Here is a 20924-nt window from a genome sequence, read left to right as displayed (position 1 = left end):
GTAGTAGCTGTAGTAGCTTTAGTATCTGTAGTATCTGTAGTAATTGTAGTAGCTGTAGTAGCTGTAGTAGCTGTAGTATCTGTAGTATCTGTAGTAATTGTAGTAGCTGTAGTAGCTGTAGTATCTGTAGTAGCTGTAGTATCTGTAGTAATTGTAGTAGCTGTAGTAGCTGTAGTATCTGTAGTATCTGTAGTAATTGTAGTAGCTGTAGTAGCTGTAGTATCTGTAGTAGCTGTAGTATCTGTAGTAGCTGTAGTATCTGTAGTATCTGTAGTATCTGTAGTAATTGTAGTAGCTGTAGTATCTGTAGTAGCTGTAGTATCTGTAGTAGCTGTAGTAGCTGTAGTAGCTGTAGCAGCTGTAGCAGCTGTAGCAGCTGTAGTAGCTGTAGTATCTGTAGTAGCTGTAGTATCTGTAGTAGCTGTAGTAGCTGTAGTAGCTGTAGTATGTGTAGTAGCTGTAGTATCTGTAGTAGCTGTAGTATCTGTAGTATCTGTAGTAGCTGTAATATCTGTACTAGCTGTAGTATCTGTAGTATCTGTAGTAGCTGTAGTAGCTGTAGTATGTGTAGTAGCTGTAGTATCTGTAGTAGCTGTAGTAACTGTAGTATCTGTAGTATCTGTAGTAGCTGTAATATCTGTAGTAGCTGTAGTAGCTGTAGTATCTGTAGTAGCTGTAGTAGCTGTAGTATCTAGTCACTGTAGTAACTGTAGTATCTGTAGTATCTGTAGTCACTGTAATAACTGTAGTATCTGTAGTATCTGTAGTAGCTGTAGTAGCTGTAGTAGCTGTAGTATCTAGTCACTGTAGTAACTGTAGTATCTGTAGTATCTGTAGTCACTGTAGTAACTGTAGTATCTGTAGTATCTGTAGTAGCTGTAGTAGCTGTAGTATCTAGTCACTGTAGTAACTGTAGTATCTGTAGTATCTGTAGTCACTGTAGTAACTGTAGTATCTGTAGTAGCTGTAGTAGCTGTAGTATCTAGTCACTGTAGTAGCTGTAGTATCTGTAGTATCTGTAGTCTCTGTAGTAGCTGTAGTATGTGTAGTATCTGTAGTAGACGTAGTAGCTGTAGTATTTGTAGTAGCTGTAGTATCTGTAGTAGCTGTAGTATCTGTAGTAGCTGTAGCAGCTGTAGCAGCTGTAGTAGCTGTAGTATCTGTAGTAGCTGTAGTATCTGTAGTAGCTGTAGTAGCTGTAGTAGCTGTAGTATGTGTAGTAGCTGTAGTATCTGTAGTAGCTGTAGTAGCTCTAGTATGTGTAGTAGCTGTAGTATCTGTAGTAGCTGTAGTAACTGTAGTATCTGTAGTATCTGTAGTAGCTGTAGTAACTGTAGTATCTGTAGTATCTGTAGTAGCTGTAATATCTGTAGTAGCTGTAGTAGCTGTAGTATCTGTAGTAGCTGTAGTATCTGTAGTAGCTGTAGTATCTGTAGTATCTGTGGTATCTGTAGTAGCTGTAGTATCTGTAGTAGCTGTAGTATCTGTAGTATCTGTGGTAACTGTAGTAGCTGTAGTATCTGTAGTAGCTGTAGTCTCTGTAGGAGCTGTAGTATCTGTAGTATCTGTAGTATCTTACTTGCCCTTACAGCGCCAAGCCACAAACAACCAAACAACTACAGTCAACCCAATTTACTTACAGTGACTTTCCTTTCCATTTAATAGTGAACAGAGATTAACTTGCCCTGATTAAGCGTAGATGGAAGTGAGATATGACTATTTCCACTTTCCACTTTTACGATGACAGATGAACTCGATGGAACTAGATGTACTCCAGGAAAATTCCGCTCCCTAGCGGAACCAATCAGATTGCAGGATTTGTTGAAAACCTTCCTCTGAATGAAGAACTTAACGATATTGCGTGACAGTGACAGGCCAATCATCCATTCAGTGCTCCTGGTCTACAAATTTGTTATTTCACCAATCATTTGCGTCCATCATTTCAATCTGCCCCTATTTAATAGTGGCGGAAACAGACCAAGGTCAACATGATCTGCATCCTTTATCTAATGTAACCACTTTTTCCGACTCAATACAAGGCTAGAACTCTTGCTCTCAACATTGCTCTCCACCAGGGAAAAAAGTTAGTCAGTTGTGGGTCTTAAGTTCTAGTGCGAGCCAGCAGCAGGACAACCTGTTAGAAAAACCCCCAAGTGCTTAACAATGAAAACAAACATAATCGATGACCATTCCCTCGTAATAACAATGATCAGATGCATTTTTTTTTCAGTTACAACAATTCTAATGGAAGCCACGTTATCTTTCGTTTCTCACAGTTATTTACTTTTTCCCCTTTTCTCACCTACCCTTGAGCTCCATTCCTCTATTTTCGCGTTACTTTTGTACTAGAGTACAGATACCACAGCTACTACAGAAACTACAGCTACTACAGCTACTACAGCTACTACAGATACTACAGATGCTACATATACTACAGGTACTGCAGATACTACAAATACTACAGATACTACAGATACTACAGCTACTACAGATACTACAGCTACTACAGATACTACAGATGTTACAGCTACTACAGCTACTACAGATACTACAGCTACTACAGATACTACAGCTACTGCAGATACTACAGCTACTACAGCTACTACAGATACTACAGATACTCCAGATACTACAGATACTACAGCTACTACACATACTACAGATACTACAGCTACTACACATACTACAGATACTACAGATACTACAGATACTACAGTTACCACAGTTACTACAGATACCACAGATACTACAGGTACTACAGCTACTACAGCTACTACAGCTACTACAGATACTACAGATACTACAGCTACTGCAGATACTACAGCTACTACAAATACTACAGCTACTACAGCTACTACAGCTACTACAGCTACTACAGATACTACAGCAACTACAGCTACTACAGATACTACAGCTACTACAGATACTACAGCTACTACAGCTACTACAGCTACTACAGATACTACAGATACTACAGCTACTACACATACTACAACTACTACAGATACTACAGCTACTACAGATACTACAGCTACTGCAGATACTACAGCTACTACAAATACTACAGCTACTACAGATACTACAGCTACTACAGCTACTACAGATACTACAGCTACTACAGATACTACAGATACTACAGCTACTACAGCTACTACAGATACTACAGCTACTACAGATACTACAGCTACTACACATACTACAGCTACTACAGATACTACAGCTACTACAGTTACCACAGTTACTACAGATACCACAGATACTACAGCTACTACAGATACTACAGCTACTACAGCTACTACAGATATTACAGCTACTACAGACACTACAGATACTACAGTTACTACAGCTACTACAGATACTACAGCTACTACACATACTACAGCTACTACAGCTACTACAGCTACTACAGATACTACAGCTACTACAGCTACTACAGCTACTACAGATATTACAGCTACTACAGATACTACAGATACTACAGCTACTACAGATACTACAGCTACTACAGATACTACAGCTACTACACATACTACAGCTACTACAGCTACTACAGATACTACAGCTACTACAGATACTACAGCTACTACAGCTGCTACAGCTGCTACAGCTACTACAGATACTACAGCTACTACAGCTACTACAGATACTACAGCTACTACAATTACTACAGATACTACAGATACTACAGCTACTACAGATACTACAGCTACTACAGCTACTACAGCTACTACAGATACTACAGCTACTACAGCTACTACACTTACTACAGATACTACAGATACTACAGCTACTACAGCTACTACAATTACTACAGATACTACAGCTACTACAGATACTACAGCTACTACAGCTACTACAATTACTACAGATACTACAGATACTACAGCTACTACAGCTACTACAGCTACTACAATTACTACAGCTACTACAGCTACTACAGCTACTACAGATACTACAGCTACTACAGATACTACAGCTACTACAAATACTACAGCTACTACAGATACTACAGATACTACAGCTACTACAGCTACTACAGCTACTACAGCTACTATAGCGACTATTGCTACTATATCAGTGCTATAGCCATAGCAATGCTATAGCCAATATATAGGCGACACTACCAGCAAATGTGTGGGTGTATCTCGGGACATTATACGTAGTCTTACACCAAGTACTTACCGCGATCTGGCTTCTTTTTCACAGGAAATTAATAAATTGTCTACTAAAGCACTGTGAAATATGGAAGCAAAGCCAATTTAGGGTGGCTTTAAACATTCTCCAGTAGTAAGATTTTGATGGGTCGTTATAACCACTTTCTATCACTTGATGCTACAATCATGGTATCAAAAAACTGCCCAATCAATGGTGAACTCGTTGCTATCATTTTCGCGATTCGTGACACAATAGACGAATCTTTGCTGACGTCATTGTTTACATTTTTCCTCATTAACATACGACTTTGCGCATAGACGGCATCATGCTAGACACGATTTTACTAGAAAAACTTAAAGAGCTTGTGAAACTTAGTAAATGGTGAAATTTTTGGCTCTTTGGGTGTAATATTCGAGGAGAAATTGGCTTTCAAAAACATCAAAATTTCTGGGCGGCGAAAGCGCTAATGAGCTCATACATTCTTTGTAAAATTTTGAGCTTTTAAACCCTCGTCGCACAGAAAGTTTTCAATACATCGCGCTCAGATTCCTTGGGACAGTTAATCGTGCTGTGCCCTTTCAATACTCAGTATTAATCTCTTTGTAGCTCCATCAGAAACTGTGTCGCTTATGGTAATGAGGCAAATATTGTAAACAAAGACTATCTTATAGGTTACCATAGATAGAGAGATAAAGAGATGTTATAACGACCCATCGAAATCTAAGCCGTAGCGGATCTAGGGGATAGGAGGGTCCCAGGGCCCCCGCCCCCTCCGCCACCCTTATTTTGGATAAAAAAAAAAAAAGAAAAAAAACACAGAAGGAAGAAAAGCCAGCAGGGCAAACAAACAAAACCGCCCCTTCCCCAACCGCCGCTTAGCTCAAGGTCTGGATCCGCCACTGTTAAGTGCTGGAAACTGTTTTGAGCCACCTTAATGCATCATTAAAAATGCAAAAAATATCGGGAAAATTGATAAAGTTCTCGGTATTCGCATGGACATAATTAACAATACTAGGCCACGGGATAAACTTAGCATAAGAGCTTTACCTTTCCTCTATCTAACAATATGAAGTTTTCAGTTTCTCAAGGATTTTGAAGAGTTCCGTCGGCTGTCGAAGAATTGCCTTTTCAAGCTCCTTATGGTGTGAGACAGATCTCCGCGTGCGAACGAGGCTGCCCTATTTCGAGACTCAGGGATGCGCGACCAACTTCTGTCACGTGATCAAAACCTGACCGGCAATTGGCCACCCTGGACCTATTGTGAGGGAGCGCGTCCTTTTCGAAATTTGTTGTCATTTTCTGATTTTCACTCAAATGATGGCTGCACAAGCACCACGAAGGAGGGATCTTCCTGCCCCTTTAAGAAAAGGTATACTACTGTATAAATGTGTTATTTTGTAGAACGTTGGTTTTACCACTGCAGTTCATACTTGTACAAATCATGTGACGAATACAACTCGACAGTCGTCGATTCCAACTCAATTAATTAGTCAGCTTTAGCGCGATCATATCCAGGATAGGTCGACACTTAATCAAATATCGCGCTCTATTCGTTTCAAACTCAATTTAGTTCAGCCTTGTTGGACTTTTGATTATGCTATCGAAGTAAGTTTAGTGATCGGGTTCGTTGGAGTTCCGTAATCGACCATGATCAAACTCTGAGACAACAATAGGAAGATTGAAGTTGGACAGAGTTGGAACACATTCGATTAAAAGTCGGAATTTATAGGGAAAATGTCGAAAGGGGTATTTTACAGAATGCGGAATGCAGAACACCGAACGCCAAATGTACTGTTTGCTTGAGGTTCGTTTCACTTATGTTTGCTTCCGGTTACCCTGGTCCCAGAGGTTTTTCTTGATTTTTCTTCTTTTCGCGAATCGGCGAACACAAGTCGCGACCGTGTTTTCACCGCTTCGCGGCTCTCTCGCAGCTCTCTCATGCGGAGAAAAATCAAGAAAAACCTCTGAGACAAGGGTAGCTTCCGGTTAGCTTCTGTTTACTTGGAAAGGACAGCATTATATTGTATTTGTCCCTTTCCCAGAAATAAAAGTTAACCTCAAGGAAACATGAGTGTAACTAACCACAAGCAGACGGTGCATTTGGCGTTCTGCATTCGGCGTTCGACGTTCTTCAAAATACTCCTGCCGGAAAAATGTGCATGTTTTGCTTTTTGTAGGTCAGGTGTCTCACAAAGAACGTTGTACAGGTGAATCAGCCTTATTTAGTTCATTGCATTTCTCGGCTTGTTACATGACTTAGGTAAAAATAGACTCTTGAATGATACATGTATTAAACAGAAGTGGATATTATGCGCCGATCAATTCGAAGCTTCAACATCTCCCCCTGGGCAGGGCATTTGAATTGAAGAATTTCTTGTGTGATCAACGAATATTGGTAAAATTTAGCAAAGTCACGCCGCTGTTGGGTTTTTCACTTGCAAGCGTCATTGCACGGTGTGAAAAATTTATGATACTAAATGTGTTCAGGAACTGAATGCAATACCTTCGACTGCATTGTATTTAATTTTGTTTGAGAGAGGTTGTTGTACATTTTAGAGCGTTTGTTCATTCACTATTCAATAGCAGTTTGTGCTCTGCAGACAGCAACTATTTTATGAAAAAGGCAATATCAGCGAACGTGACTATCTGCACATTGACCAGCAATTGATTTGATTATTCAAGCTTTAAAACCTGAAAATCACACAACTCAGTTACACTCTAGATTTTAAACATACCTTCAAAAATGTTGCAAAGCTTTTGCAGCCCTTGGCTTGTCATCCATTCACTAACAAAAGCGACTTCTTTTCCTTTAAAACTTCTTAATACCTGGAACAACCACGTATATTAAATAAATAAATAAATAAATAAATAAATAAATAAATAAATAAATTACTTAATTGGCCACTCTCCATTGGGGTTTTCAGGACCAATGTAAACAAACAATGATAAATAAGTATTCAAATAAACATAACTAGGTTAAGAATCCCAACTGGCGGGAGGCAGACCAGTTGGCTATTTACAAGCGCAGCCAAGAAGTTGAACTCGGGGCTACCAAGAACAACATCAGCTAGCGGTCAGAACGGGATTTGAACCCGGGACCTACGGATTTCAAATCTGGCGCTCTAACAACTTGGCTATGCTGCCTGGAAAGACATGACACATCGGTTCAAATTTCCCACCCCACCCAGGAAGGCTGAGTCAAATTCCCCACAACCCACTCTCAGTCAACATTCCAATGCCCGTCGGTTGCCCAGGGAGGGGGATATTGAAGCTTCAAATTGATCGGCACATTGAAATGATGATGTTTAATACAGTGAAGTTAAATCAATTTTCTATTGTTCATTTCACTTAATTTCCTAGATCTTTGTTGTTCTTACACTTGATTGGGTTTGGAAATAGAATGCTATCAAACTCTTGCGCGAATTTTTCAGTTTGATTTTGTTTGATTGCCAAACCCAATCAAACTCAATAATTATTATTGTTCAACTGTATTTGTTTGATTACCTAATCATCATGATGTTCTTTTCCCTACAAGGAACATAGGGCCTTACTCAATTCTGATTGGCTAAAAGGAGTGCAGTTTTTCATGTAACACCCGTGCAAATTAAAATAAAGATATCTGAAGTTAGTACAAAGACATTCCACAGTTACCGACATTTATCTGTGGTATTTCAAACGTGGTTGAAGTTCACCCTAGGTCTTCTGAAGATAGCCGAAGGTAATTAGCTGTTTCCCTAGCACTTCCGAGGATTATCCAAATCCTTCTGAAGATCAATGAATAATGTAGATCATCTAAATTGTATCCTATTTGGTTCTGAACACAAGGAGAAGACCAACCAGAACAGTTCACTTTAGTAATTTTTCTTGAGCAGGAGAAAAATATGCATGGTCATAGCCTGTTCAACTTAGTCTTACTGTAACCTCAAAGCTCTTTGCAACCTTTCAAAGTTTGCTGAGTTCTCTAACCATATTCCTTCTTTTAGATACACAATTAATATTTGGTGCACATCTGAGTGGTAGCAACACAAAAGGAAAGAGAAAGAAGACAAAGTCACAGAAACAATGTGACAGTAAAGAAAATCACTGTGTACAAGAAGCTCGCAAGCCTGAAGTTACCAGTGGCTGCAGTGACTGTAGGAAGCACAGACTGGAAAATGAGGGCTTAAAGAACAAGATTCAAAAACTTGAGAGGAACCTTAACATGGGATGTAAGAATCAAGTATCCTATCACACAATTAAATTTTGTAGACATAAGGGACTGTTGGTTTTTTATGGGGTAGGGAGGGGGGCTGGTGGGATTTGATAGATGGTCATTTCTATATAGAATGATCTGCCCCTCTTCATCAGAATTTTTTTCCTGACTGCCCACTGTACTTCTAAAGTTTTGGGATGAACCCCCCCTCCCCCCCATGGAAATAAAAAGGTAAAATTGTTGCAGTCTGAACAACTTAGAAGAGCAATATACCAATTTCAAGCCAGTTTGAGCAGTTTTTGAAAAGGACGTTGCATGGTTGTTAGTGGAGGTTTTAATGTATTTACAGGGTTCACAATGTCGATATTCAAATAGAAATAGACAAAGCCTGAAAAAAAGCTGCCATAGCCTCTTTTTAAGGGAAGTCACTCATGGAGGTTCAGGTACATTTGTGTATTTAGCAGCCAAATTCTTAAAAGTACCAGGGGTTTAGTTCCTGCTGCAGGGTACCTAGCATTTGAATTTTCAGAGTCCCCAGGAACGCTATTTTAGGTATTCTGGAAGAGTATTTGCACTATTATAGATGCTGTCATCACAATTGAGATGTATTCAAGTAAAAATAGTCAAAAGCATGACAAAAAAGCTGACCTTGTCTCTGTCTTATCAAAAGGAAGTTATTTGTGGAGGTTGAGATATATTTAGCAACCATATGTTTAGTTAATTAGGGGCTTATTTCCTGCTGCAGGGTACCTAACAAAGTAATGGGGTCTGGAGGTATGTTCCCCTGGGTAAATGTTAAATTTTCAGAACCTTTGGAACACTATTTTAGGCATTCCGGCAGAACATTTGATGTGGCTAAATGTAATTTAGTTTTTCGCGAAACAAGATTGCTGGCTAGCAGTCTCCCTAAGAGTGTGTACAGGGTAGCTGGAGGATTTGTGCAGGCTGGGGTGCCTGGATTTTACAGCTCAGCTTTGGATGCCAAATCATGCTGGGTGTTTTTTGCTGCTGGACAGTTCTTGTTAGAACAGTCCACACGCCTCTCAACCGATGCTCTTTCATGCTTTCATTGGTAGGAATTCAGACAGTTGGCTCCTGATTTATTATTTATTTATTTTATTTTATTAAAATTTATTTATACATGGGTAATCCTCTTGTTGATGCTCAGCTCTACCCTGTCCCAGTGCGTCATCAGCTGTGTGAGTTCTTGATCCCTTGTAGTTAGAGGCACAGCGTCACAATTTTTTGGTTCAGGGACTGACCCCCGCAATGCACAGCTCTTACATGTCGGGCCAGGCAGAATTTCTGCTTGCAACTTGGTAAGATTCATCCTTCTGGCTCCCCCTGCCCTACTGATGAGTGAACTTTGTGTCTCTTTGCCACCTTTTTCGCCAGTATTTTTCAGCATTCTACCATCAAGGTTTATCTGACAGCGGTATGCTCTCTACATATCGAACTGTGTTTTCCTGATCCTCTTTTTGATTGTTACAATTGTAGCAAGTGCTCAGAAGAATTAAAAGAACTAAAGGTGACTCTTTCTCATTACTCCTACCAGTTATGGACGACCTCATGGTGGTGGTTTTCCGGGCTTTGGACTTGAGCCTACCAGACCATTGTATGTTTTGGGCAGCGTGTAATTTGGCGTACTTTGGTTTCCGTCACTTGGAGGAGTTGACAGTTCCTAATTTGGCCAGCTTTTCATCGGCTATCCATTTGGGGTTAGCTGACATTGCAGTTGATTTGGATGTTTCTCCCTTGTGTCTAAGGGTTAGGATCAAGGCATCCAAAACTGATACTTTCCGCAAGGGCTGCTTCGTGTACATAGTTAGAGGAGAGTATCCCCTGTGCACAATCCACTCTCTCTTGGATTATCGGTCGTTGAGGGGAGATGATCCAGGCCCTCTGTTTCTGTTTCGGGATGGGCAATCGTTATCTTGTGCAGCACTCTCTTTGTGACTGCATAACATCTTATCCTCAGAAGGGGTCCAAGGCACTTTTTCCAGGACTGCAAGGACTGGCAGTCCAGTCCTTCATATTCAAGTTCTGGGGCATTGAATGAGCTTGGCCTATTTTTCCATCATTTGCATTTCTGCAAACTCACCTTCATGTTGATCAAGGCAGGCCATTAATGGCCAGTGCTGGCCATTAATCAGTTCAGTTCCATCGCGATCTGTTGTGACTGTCGGGCCTTTGTTTGGCTGGTGTCTGACCCGGCCTCCATTTGCCCAGCAACTCGAATGCTGTCCATGCAGTTTTCGGGCAGTGGCCTAGCTCCGGCAGCTTGTGTCATTAGCTGCTTGTGGAGCACATGTCCAGATCCGTCATGATCTATTGTGACTGACAGGTTGTTGCTTGGCCAGGGACCAATCTGGCCTCTGTCTGCTCAGTAGTCTGGACCGCTGTCAGTGCGGTTTTTGGGTCATTAGCTAAGCTCTGCCAGTTTGTGCGTTAGCTGCTCTTTGTCTGCTCGTCCAGATCCGTTGGCTTCTATTGTGGCTGTTGGGCCTTGGCCTGGCTACCAACCACCCTGGATGCAGTTTGCCCAGTATCTGGAGATGGCCTTCAGTCTGGGCATTGGCCATGTGGCATACAATGGTGACACTTTTGTCATTCTGTGGCTTGGTATGTATCCTTATTTACGTTCAAGTGTGTTTAGCTAGGGGTTGGGAACAGAGGCTTGGTAGGTTTGGTGGGTCGTCTGGTCCCGCATCCACCCTGTTTGTGGGTCCTTTGCCCTCCAAGCCCTTGGAGGTCTGGGTCTGGAGGTTGTCGCTCGCAGGGTTGTCATGGATACCCTATGTGCTCGGTTTAGTTTGCTTTCAGGCTCCACCATCCTTTCAGGCACCATTCCCCAAGCTCATTGATTGTTGATGAGTTTAACACTACTGTGGAGGCTGTCAATAAGGCAATATTTTGAGTGCCCCCCTTTAAACACCATATTTTTTCAGCAGGCCCCCCCCTTTAAGCCATATTTTTTTGCATGTGCCCCCTAAATCCCACCAGGCTCCCCCCCCTACCTTTTAGAAAATGAATGGTCCCTAAAATTTTGTGGCATCAAACTTTGTTTCTCAAGATTTACTTATAATCACATTAATTCAGTGTCATGTAAAAAAAGTCAGTTATTTATTAGGGGAAATGTTAAACAGATTCCCCATTCCCCAAAATCTGGTATCATGGATTTATCAAATCACCAAATTGAATTGTTGCAAACATTTTATTTACACTGGAATCATGACTTTAACATTCCCTGGGGGAATGGAAATTAGTTTGAAAATCAGTAAATTTTACTGTTTTAAGCAGGGTAAAAGACCATCTCAAAACATTTAGTCTACAATTACCAACTGCTCTCAAACTTATAAAACCCTGATTATATAAAATATGTCAAGTATTTTTATTGTGTGGTAATCAATCACAAGCAAGATCTTCAGACCACAGAAACAACACCAAAACTGGTAAACCCATAGGTCATGAAACAAATCTGTTTTGTTTTAAGTCCTGTCTTTGTTATACAGGAATTTAGATACAGTGCAACCCCGCCTTATGACCACCCCATTAATACGACCACCTTGTTATTACAGCCATTTTATTCTGGCCTGAAAAAAAGCTCAGTCAGTCATTTTCTTATTTAAAGAACCCTTTTGATATGACCAATTTTCCATGGCCCGAAAGTGGTCATATTAATGGGGTTCCACTGTAATATTACTGGCCTACCATATTTGAATGCCGGTGAAGAGGGTTTGGGTGGTTTTAACATAAAAACATTTTTCACAAGCAAATGCAATTCCCTGGGCAACAACAACAACATACTTTATTTCTCACAATTTACATTTATAGATACAATTACAAATTTTTACTGTTTACAATGTTCCTTTTCAGTTTATAAAGCCTCCTGCTAATTCTTGATGAATCCCTATTAAATTGCCAACCTGCGTTTATGTAGCCACCTCCCATTTCTCCCAGGGTGGCCAATCAATAGGGGTTCGACTTTTTGTAAATCAAGTACAGATTTATTTGGGAAGGAATAACATAAATTGGGGTGTTTACAGTTAGCCATGTCATTACGACATCAGAAATTATTTAAATTTATCATTGTCAATCCTTTTCTTTTGATTGGTTATGACACAATAAATATTCCACATATATTTTTATTGTTCACAGTTCTCAAAGTTTGACAGTAACATCATGGAACATTTCCAGTATTCCCATCTCTTGTTCTGCCGAAGTTTCATTCACTAGCTTTTGATGCACATAGTTAGAATCACAATTATTATAATCCCATAACTGAATATAAAATTTTACAATTTTTACAACTATTTTTATTTTTGTCACAACCAGTGTATGTGTACATAAACTTGGCAAAATGTTGTATTTTTATTTTAAAATGCTAGTAAACATAATAAGGGAGGTGACAGAAACCAAAGCTACACCTGGAGTACTTGATGCTTCCTTGGCTGGAGAATTCAAGGTAACACACTCTTCATTAAATGGATATTTGTGGTTCCGTGATTTTGAGCTCAAAAGAAAATGTTGAAAATTTGCCGGTGCAGATACCTTAAACAACTGTAAGAATCGTAATTGAACTGTGCTCATTTTCCTAAGCATAATAGATAGTAATCCGTCAGAAAATGTTTTCTCTGGTGGTGTTTGGCACAAATTGTTTGTTCAAATGATTGAAATCTCTCTCGTTGAAATTGGGATTGTTCATGATTAGTAAATTGTTAATCCAGTGGCAAAATACCTTTGTTTCAAGAATCTTGCTCATGATGATGAAGGTGATTTCATTGCAGCTCAAGACATGGCAATGCAGTGTCACAACTAACAGTTGTACAGTCATTCTGTGTGTTAGAGGCCTTCATTGTATATTCATCCCTTTTTGCTTCTGAAATGATCAAATCCGGTCCTGTAAAACAACAACAATTTATTTCTCACAATTTTCATTTATAGATAGCAATACAACTTTTTAATGTTTACAATGTTCTTTTTCAGTTTATAAAGCCTCCTTCTAATTTCTGACGAATCCCCGTTAAATTGCCAACCTGTATTAATGCACCCTGCAAGCAGTGTCTTTTTTTACGGTACATATGCTTTGTACCGATCAAAAAGAGGCTCTGCTCGCAGGGTGGTATTGATGCAGCCACCTCCCATTTCTCTCAGGGTGGCCAATCAATAGGGGTTTGACTGTATGTAAATCAAGTGCAAATTTATTTCGGAAGGAGTAGCAAAAATTGGGGTGTTTACTGTTAGTCATGTCGTTACAACATCAGAAAATATAATGAATTTATCATAGTAACCTGTCACTACCAAAGAGAGTAAGCAGTGGGTGTAGATTACATTTGTTTCTCTGTTTTGCTGCATGGCTGAGGTCCTAAGCAGAATAACAAGACAGTAATATCTTTCCGTATGCCGTATGCCTTTCTGACTGTTAGTACTTTTGTTTTTGCCTTACCCCGTTACCTCGGTTGTTTTTTTCGTTATCTTTGAAAGCAAAAGCCACATTCCTGAAAAGGAAGGTCTGAGTTGACCGTTTATACGTTTTTTCTTCGTCGTGAATTCCTTTTGACCCTTCTTTCTGTGTGGCAGTTTGTGCGCTACCAGTATTTGATGTATCGGTATCTGATGGATTAAACATTCGTTTTGCCTAACATGTTAATTCGGTGATTTTTTCTTTTTCAGAGCACCAGACCACCATCAAAGAGAGGTCTGCTGACTGTTTATAGTGACTCTCTTAATAAAATTCTGCTGATAAATTAATGCATCAATTCTCTTTTAGCACCAAACTTGAGCAAATATAACATGCATCCTTTCTCTATTTCTTCCTGAGGTCCTTCTGACTCGCCTGTAAAGCGAACAAAGCCAAGACCTTCAAGCAGACGCACAAGGGGTTTAAAACATATCAGTGAGTCATACATTGTAATCAGAATTCAAAACAAAACGTCGCATTTTGATTGGTTCTTATGATCAATTGGAGGACAGACGCATAGATGACGTCTTAAACTTTGTTTTTTTTTGTTTCTTCACTATTCAAAACAGACAGATTCCATGTTGCCGTGCGTCTGATCAGTAATTGATATCAGAAGACGTCAAAATGTTGTAAGAACATCAGTGACACACTCGCCTAACGGGTCCTGTGCCACGTTTTTTTGTTGTTACCACATTTTGATGTCATCTTTGATCATCAAGAAGCCTAAAGGCTTTCACGCGGGATGCTTTGGTCGATGTTTTCGACAGAACAGAACATAGATACTCTTTCAACTATGTGATTCTAATTCCGAAATTTTCTATATACTGCAGCTGCCTTCACGACAAAAAGCCCTCTTTCGACAGTTTTCTCATACTTCTAGAAGAAAAATTAAATATACAGAAAGAAATAGCATTTAAAAACAAGTCTACTACTGTTTTTCAAAAATCCTTTCAACATATTATTTAACTGCATTGACAGTGTTTATGTTTTTTTTTTTATTAGTAATATAATACTATCATACGGTACATATGCAGCGAGTGCAGCGTTAGTACGTTCCTGGTCTCATTCGCTGTTTAGTCAATTGTCAACGTTTGCAATTGATTAATTTAGGTACTTATGTAAAACGAAGAAGGGAAGAAGAAGCACTATCTTGGGCCAGCAGAAGACGTCTCGAATTCAGGCCTAACCACACTCTAGGTAAAAGTGATGTTTTTTTAATTTTACCATTGAGATATAAATCCAAAGTAATGATCCCATCCTTAGACTTCTTAGGATTAGAACGGACGGTTCTAGAACCCATCGTAACCCTCGTAATAGGCTGATTTAGCAAGAGAACGGGAACGTCACTTGACGACGGCGCGCGCAGTACAAATATCCAAATATGGTCAGATGACGACGGCAGGGCGCGCGGAATTTGACCATATTTGGGTATTTGTACTGCGCGCGCCGTCGTCAAGTGACGTTCCCGTTCTCTTGCTAAATCAGCCTATTGATTAAACACTAGACGAATTATTCGTCAATTTATACCTAGACGGATAACTCGTCTTTAGTATAGTTCGGCCTGCGACGTTTTAGCTACAATAATGAATAAACATGTAGCAAATTCCGAAGCAGTCACTTAAGCCCCGTTCACACCACGCCAGAGAAATTTGAAAACGTAGCTTTATTTCTACGGTTAGGCCTACCGTCCACACCAATCCGTCAGGAAAACGGAGCTTTTCGAAAACGCTCTTCAATCCGGAGGAATTTGAAAACGCCGGCGTTGAGTTTTAGTATGGATGGAAAACATTTTGAAAACGGAGTTTTGTAAAAATGATGACGTCAAACACAAATCCAAAGTGGCCGGTGATTGTTGCGTTATTAAATTCCTCCGACTTAGTGTGGGCGGCAAACATGTGATACGGTTTCAGAGTGAAACTCCGTTTTCAAATTTCTCTGGCGTAGTGTGGAAGGGGCCTTAAACATCTTTCTTTACAACACTTCTGTAACCTTCGGTTAAGCTAAATAAATACTCAAAAGGGAAATCTGCAAAACCTTAAGACAACAAAGGAAGAGAAACCCAATATTGGTCAATATTCAGTTGTAGCCTTTGCGCGCAATAGGCGGAGACGTCAATAAGCACCTCGACCTCAATGTTTCCCTTGGGTCCAGTCATTAAGTGTTTTGTTATACCTCCCAACTCAAAAATAGAAAAAATACTGCGAAGAAATCGTTTGCTTGACGCCGGCTGGCTCACAAATTTGCCGCGGTTTCAAGGAGCACGACTTGATCACGTTCGAGTCGAAAGTTCAAGTTGTTGTTTCCCTGGGGAGTTAGGGAGTTAGTGAGTTTTGACCTACGACACCTGACACATTCTCCACTCGGAGAACGTATTTGAGTTGGGAGGTATAACAAACAAATTTGTGCTCTCTGATTGGCTAACTTGCAAAAACATTTGTCGGGTGGTTACGGTAAGGCGCTGCGCGCTATAATAGTATTGCTCACCATTCTAGGTACTTCTGATAAAGATCAGTGTTCAACTGTAGAACGAAATGGAAAATCAGTACCACATTGGAGTAGTGAAACTTCTGACGGTACTGGCGTGATGTCGGAGAAATCTGAAGGTAACATATCATTTCAGTTTACCGTTGAATGAGTTGAGTCCAAAATAAAGGGTAGATCTGTTACGACTATGCTGTTTTATTTTCAATTTAGTTGAGATTGAAGAAGGTAGACCTGAGGACGAAGTCTTGGAAGGATTGGCACAGAAAATTCCTAAGGACTGGAAGAAGCTTGGACGTCGGTTGAGCATGACGGAAGCAGATCTAGATGCTATAAGTAAAGAGGAAGAGGAATACAGTGAAAAGGCTTATGCAATGTTACTGAAATGGAAACGAGCTGAAGGCGAAAGGGCAACGTTCTCGGTGTTATATAATGCCTTGTGTCACCGTTTGTTTCGTCGAAAAGACCTGGCGGAAGAATTTTGTTGTGTTTGCCATAACTAAGAACATCCCTTCCAAGGTAGGTATATTTATTCAGTATCCTTGTAAGGTCTTGTAAATAAGTCACCTAGATAAATCACACAAAACCTGCTCTTGATTACAAATATTTTGTGGAAAACATGGTCGAAACATCTTCTAATAAGGCACGCAGGTAATATTTACTTGGTAATTTCCTTCCAACAAAAAACTTATTCGCCGGTAGGCTTCCAAACGTTCTTGAATTTCTACCGACTTGCGAAAGTAGCGAAAATAAACTCTCGTCAAACTGATTGAACGTTCATTGATTTGACGATTTTGGCGAATTTTTGTCGTTTTGTCAAAGCCAAATCAGCTTGGCAGAGTAATGGCGACTTTTCGCCTGCCATAACTAGGTAAATTATCTCTCATCAGATACGTTCCTAACGTATTGGCGGATTTGACGATTTTTCCGAAGATTATGCAAATTGTCTTATCAGAGACGGTCCAAGCATATTTTGCAAAAATTGCCTAAATTTCGCCAGTAAATGTTTCCCTCGTTACGAATGAATGTTGCCCGAGCCCCATGCGAAAGAGGAAGCAGTATGTATTTCTCTTGTCTTCACGGTAAAAGCCTGTTACCCAAGTAAAGCAGAACGCTGTGCATATATTTTCCTCGTAAAACGAGTTAGGCCCAGTTCATACGTCGCATTTCTGCCGTGTCGAATTCAATTCAATTAAGTGCGGCAGAAATGCGACTGTCGATTCATACGTCGCACTTGTGTCGCACTTAATTCGGAATTTGTACTGTCGGGTATGTCAGCCAGCGGAAAGTGTTTTAAACGGAGGGTATTCAATATGGCGGACGAAAATACTGAGCGACGAAGAACTTAAATTTTGCAAAAAATTGACCGCCAATGGAACGAGAAGGAGAAAGCTGACAACGGAGCAGTATGTGTTGCAATATGCTCAGGTTGCATTGGGTCGAGAATGGCCAAGTTTCTTCTTTTTCTTGAGCGGGAAAACATTTACGCATGCTCCATACATTAACATAATGTATGCATTAGATTCGACACGGCAGAAATTCGACGTCTGAATCGGTGTCGCATTTCTGTCGGATAATGCGACAAGACCAGCCGAACGTGCGGCAGAAATGCGGCAGCCGATTCAGACGTCGAATTTCTGTCGAATTTAATTCGTTGAATTGAATTCGACACGGCAGAAATGCGACTGACGATTCATACGTCGCACTTGTGTCGAATTTAATTCAGGATTAATACTGTCGGGTATGTCGGTCAGCGGAAAAAGTTTTAAACGCAGAGTATTCAATATGGCGGACGGAGATACTGAGGGACGAAGGACTTTAATTTTGCGAAAAGTTGTCCGCCAATGGAATGAGAAGGAGAAGGCTGACAATGTAGCAGTTTGTTTTGCAATATTTTCAGGTTGCATTGGGTCGAGAATAGCCAAGTTTCTTCTTTCTCTTTGACGGGACCAAATTTACGCATGCTCAATACATTAACATAATGTATGAATTAGATTCGACACGGCAGAAATTCGACGTTTGAATCGGTGTCGCATTTCTGTCGGATAATGCGACAAGACCAGTCGAACGTGCGGCAGAAATGCGGCAGCCGATTCAGACGTCGAATTTCAGACGTTGAATTCGACACGGCAGAAATGCGACGTATGAACCGGGCCTAAGTGAAATTTCGTCAGATTCGTCACTTTCGCCAAATTGGTCAACTTTCTGGGGCACTACCAGTCAAGTGATCTCTATTCTCAACAGGTTTGGCGAAATTTCGTCGGATTTGTCACTTTTGACAAAATTTCACAGATTGACAAATTTCGTCAAATCCGTCGATATCGTCAACAAAATTTTGTCAAATCTGCTCTATTCGTTATTGCATGCATTTTTGGGCATATCTCCTAAGAATTGTCGAGACAATTGCTATGTTTCTTGTTTCAAAATTCTTGAATATGCTAAGAGTTATTCTAAACTCAAAGTAAAGGAGAGTTTTATCATTGAACGTTTGAAACGAGAACTAAACAAACAAGTCGAGCATGTGAGTTTACTGTTAACACTTCTAAATTAGTGTATCTTTCTGTTATTGGCTAGTTTAAGTAAGTTTAGATTTGTTGCCACGCTTGGAGTATGCACAAAATGTAGAAATAACCGGTTGTCAGTATTTTCACAGAATATCATACGACTATGGCTAGTAATTTTACTGAATATTATACCACTACAATAGTACAATCACCAATCAGTACTTTTACTGGCTAAAAATATCCACAGTACAATTACCGACTGCCTGTACGTTTACTTAGCATATTTAGTAGAAAGAAGTTCCACTGAGACGACAGCGGTATAATTTTTCCCGAGCACAATTAATTTTTTAATTACATCCGCAACATTTGATAGTCTGACATTGTTACATGTATATCCATTTAAACCAATTCTTTACTTTCTCTTTTAGGAGTGGGCATTTCTATGGACTTCTGTGGTTTTTGTATACCATTCGTTCCTTTGAATTAACCGATTTATTTATTTCGATTTATTTTTGTTTGGCCATCTGCGTTTCTTTTTCTTTCTTTTCTATTTTTTGTACATGTTTTCAAGTCAACCATGTTGTCAAGCCTATTCCTCTGGACGATCATCATTTAACAGCTTCAGCCAACTCTCCTCCTGATGTGACTTTGGCGGGAATAGCCACAAGCACTACAACCAAGTGCTCTGCAACATGCGCCAGATGGAAACTTTGAGCCCGTGATCATGACCTGCCAGTTGTCCCTACGTCTCCTTACCACTTCGCTCTCTATTTGCGTCATTTGATGTCGGATGACAAGACGGCTTCTCCGATAGAGTGCGCTGTACATATAGCATTGCTTGGATTCACCATTTGGCTGGGAAGCCTTCTCCGTTAGAGTACCCGTTGGTGAAGGATGTCCACGCTGGTGCACAGCGTCTTTTGGCCCACCTTACTTCCAAGAAGGAGCCTGTGACCGTTTCTCAATTGGAACAATTAGTTAATTCTCAAGTCCTGTCTGTGGCTTCTTTATATAATATTCGTTCTGTTGTAATATGCCTGCTGGCCTTCGCAGCTTATCTTAGATTTGATGAACTCGCGAAACTAGTTCGCTCAAATGTTGAGCTCGATAGTGAAAAGTTACAGTTGATTATCGAATCCAGCAAAACCGATAAATACAGGGACGGTGCATGTTTGGGTTATTGTAGCTGTTTCAGGGAAAGCTTCCTGTTCTGTTAACATGTTGTATCGGTAATTTGCTCGAAGTTTTACGTCCAGTGCTTTCAGCGCACTGCTTTACATTTGATGACTTCAAATCGACAAAACCAATTTTAGCTGGTTATTTAAGCAATAGACCACAAGTTTTTATGGTTTGTAGGATGATAAACCACGCAGGATGTTGGAAGAACACGACAAGAATTCGTAAATCACGAACCGCAGGCGAGTGATTTACGAATTCTTCGATATATAATAATTCAGAAGGCACGCGAAATTTCCATGAGTTTACTGGCACAATAAACCATAGCTGATTGACCAATCAGAGTGCGCGCGTTCATTTAATTATTGTATAAATGTAAATAGTCTTAACCAAATTTTTGTACCATTGCTAATGAATTTTGTATTTATTTTAAATTTGAGTTTTTTAATAGCTAGTGATGATGCTTAGCACCTTTCGTTTCTTAGTTTAATATTTATTTTTACACGGAAATAAAGCTGTTCTTTTAAACGATCATTATTTTAATGTATATTTGTGGTATTTCATCCCCAATTAGGTTCCTGAGCTAAAGTTGTAAGACACCTTTTAAAATACAGTTTATTATTGTTATTACGATAGAACAGTAAAAAGTCCATATTTCCATGGCTAAATAAAGTGAGCAGCCTTTACAGACGCGCGTTCTATCGTCTTCCAATGGAAATCGTATTGTTGGAGTATTCCCCTGGAGTATTGTGTTTAAAGAGAGAGGGCGTAACTATAGACAATACTTTGACGAAGGTCTGTACTGTTCTTTTGTCAGTGCTTTTGGCGAGAAATTTGTATTCACGCCCTTCAGAGTAGCTGGGAGAGCCCACCAGCGTTGTACAAACACTCCTAACCCTTGCGTACGGCTGGTGCGCTTGAAAATTGAATTGACCAACCAGGATTCGGCAGGGGC

General features: G+C 40.0%; 1 protein-coding gene across 2 annotated transcripts; it reads left to right on the top strand.

Annotated features, from left to right (window-relative positions):
- Window positions 1-4737: 4737 nt before the first annotated feature.
- On the top strand, window positions 4738-20924 carry LOC145491996 (uncharacterized). Of its 2 annotated transcripts, XM_081471303.1 has the most exons (9): window positions 4740-5524; window positions 8139-8363; window positions 12736-12812; window positions 14021-14045; window positions 14169-14243; window positions 14919-15005; window positions 16301-16411; window positions 16503-16808; window positions 19222-20924. In XM_081471303.1, exons 1-8 carry the CDS (start codon window positions 5470-5472, stop codon window positions 16790-16792), a joined length of 945 nt encoding a protein of 314 aa, XP_081327429.1. In that variant the 5' UTR covers window positions 4740-5469; the 3' UTR covers window positions 16793-16808; window positions 19222-20924. The 2 variants fall into 2 exon arrangements, with proteins under 2 accessions (XP_081327430.1, XP_081327429.1); XM_081471304.1 differs by lacking the exon at window positions 16301-16411 and having other exon boundaries at window positions 4738-5524.

Source organism: Orbicella franksi, chromosome 7 (genome assembly GCF_964199315.1).
Source record: "Orbicella franksi chromosome 7, jaOrbFran1.1, whole genome shotgun sequence".
Taxonomy (NCBI): domain Eukaryota; kingdom Metazoa; phylum Cnidaria; class Anthozoa; order Scleractinia; family Merulinidae; genus Orbicella; species Orbicella franksi.
This window is presented reverse-complemented; position numbering and strand designations above follow the sequence as displayed.

Bases quoted from the DNA above. Each gene is read 5' to 3' on its own strand.
- LOC145491996 (XM_081471303.1), top strand. From the start codon at position 5,470: ATGATGGCTGCACAAGCACCACGAAGGAGGGATCTTCCTGCCCCTTTA. The intron at 5,525-8,138 runs GTATACTACTGT...TCCTTCTTTTAG, and splicing joins TCCTGCCCCTTTAAGAAAAG to ATACACAATTAATATTTGGT. The intron at 12,813-14,020 runs GTAACACACTCT...TTTCTTTTTCAG, and splicing joins CCTTGGCTGGAGAATTCAAG to AGCACCAGACCACCATCAAA.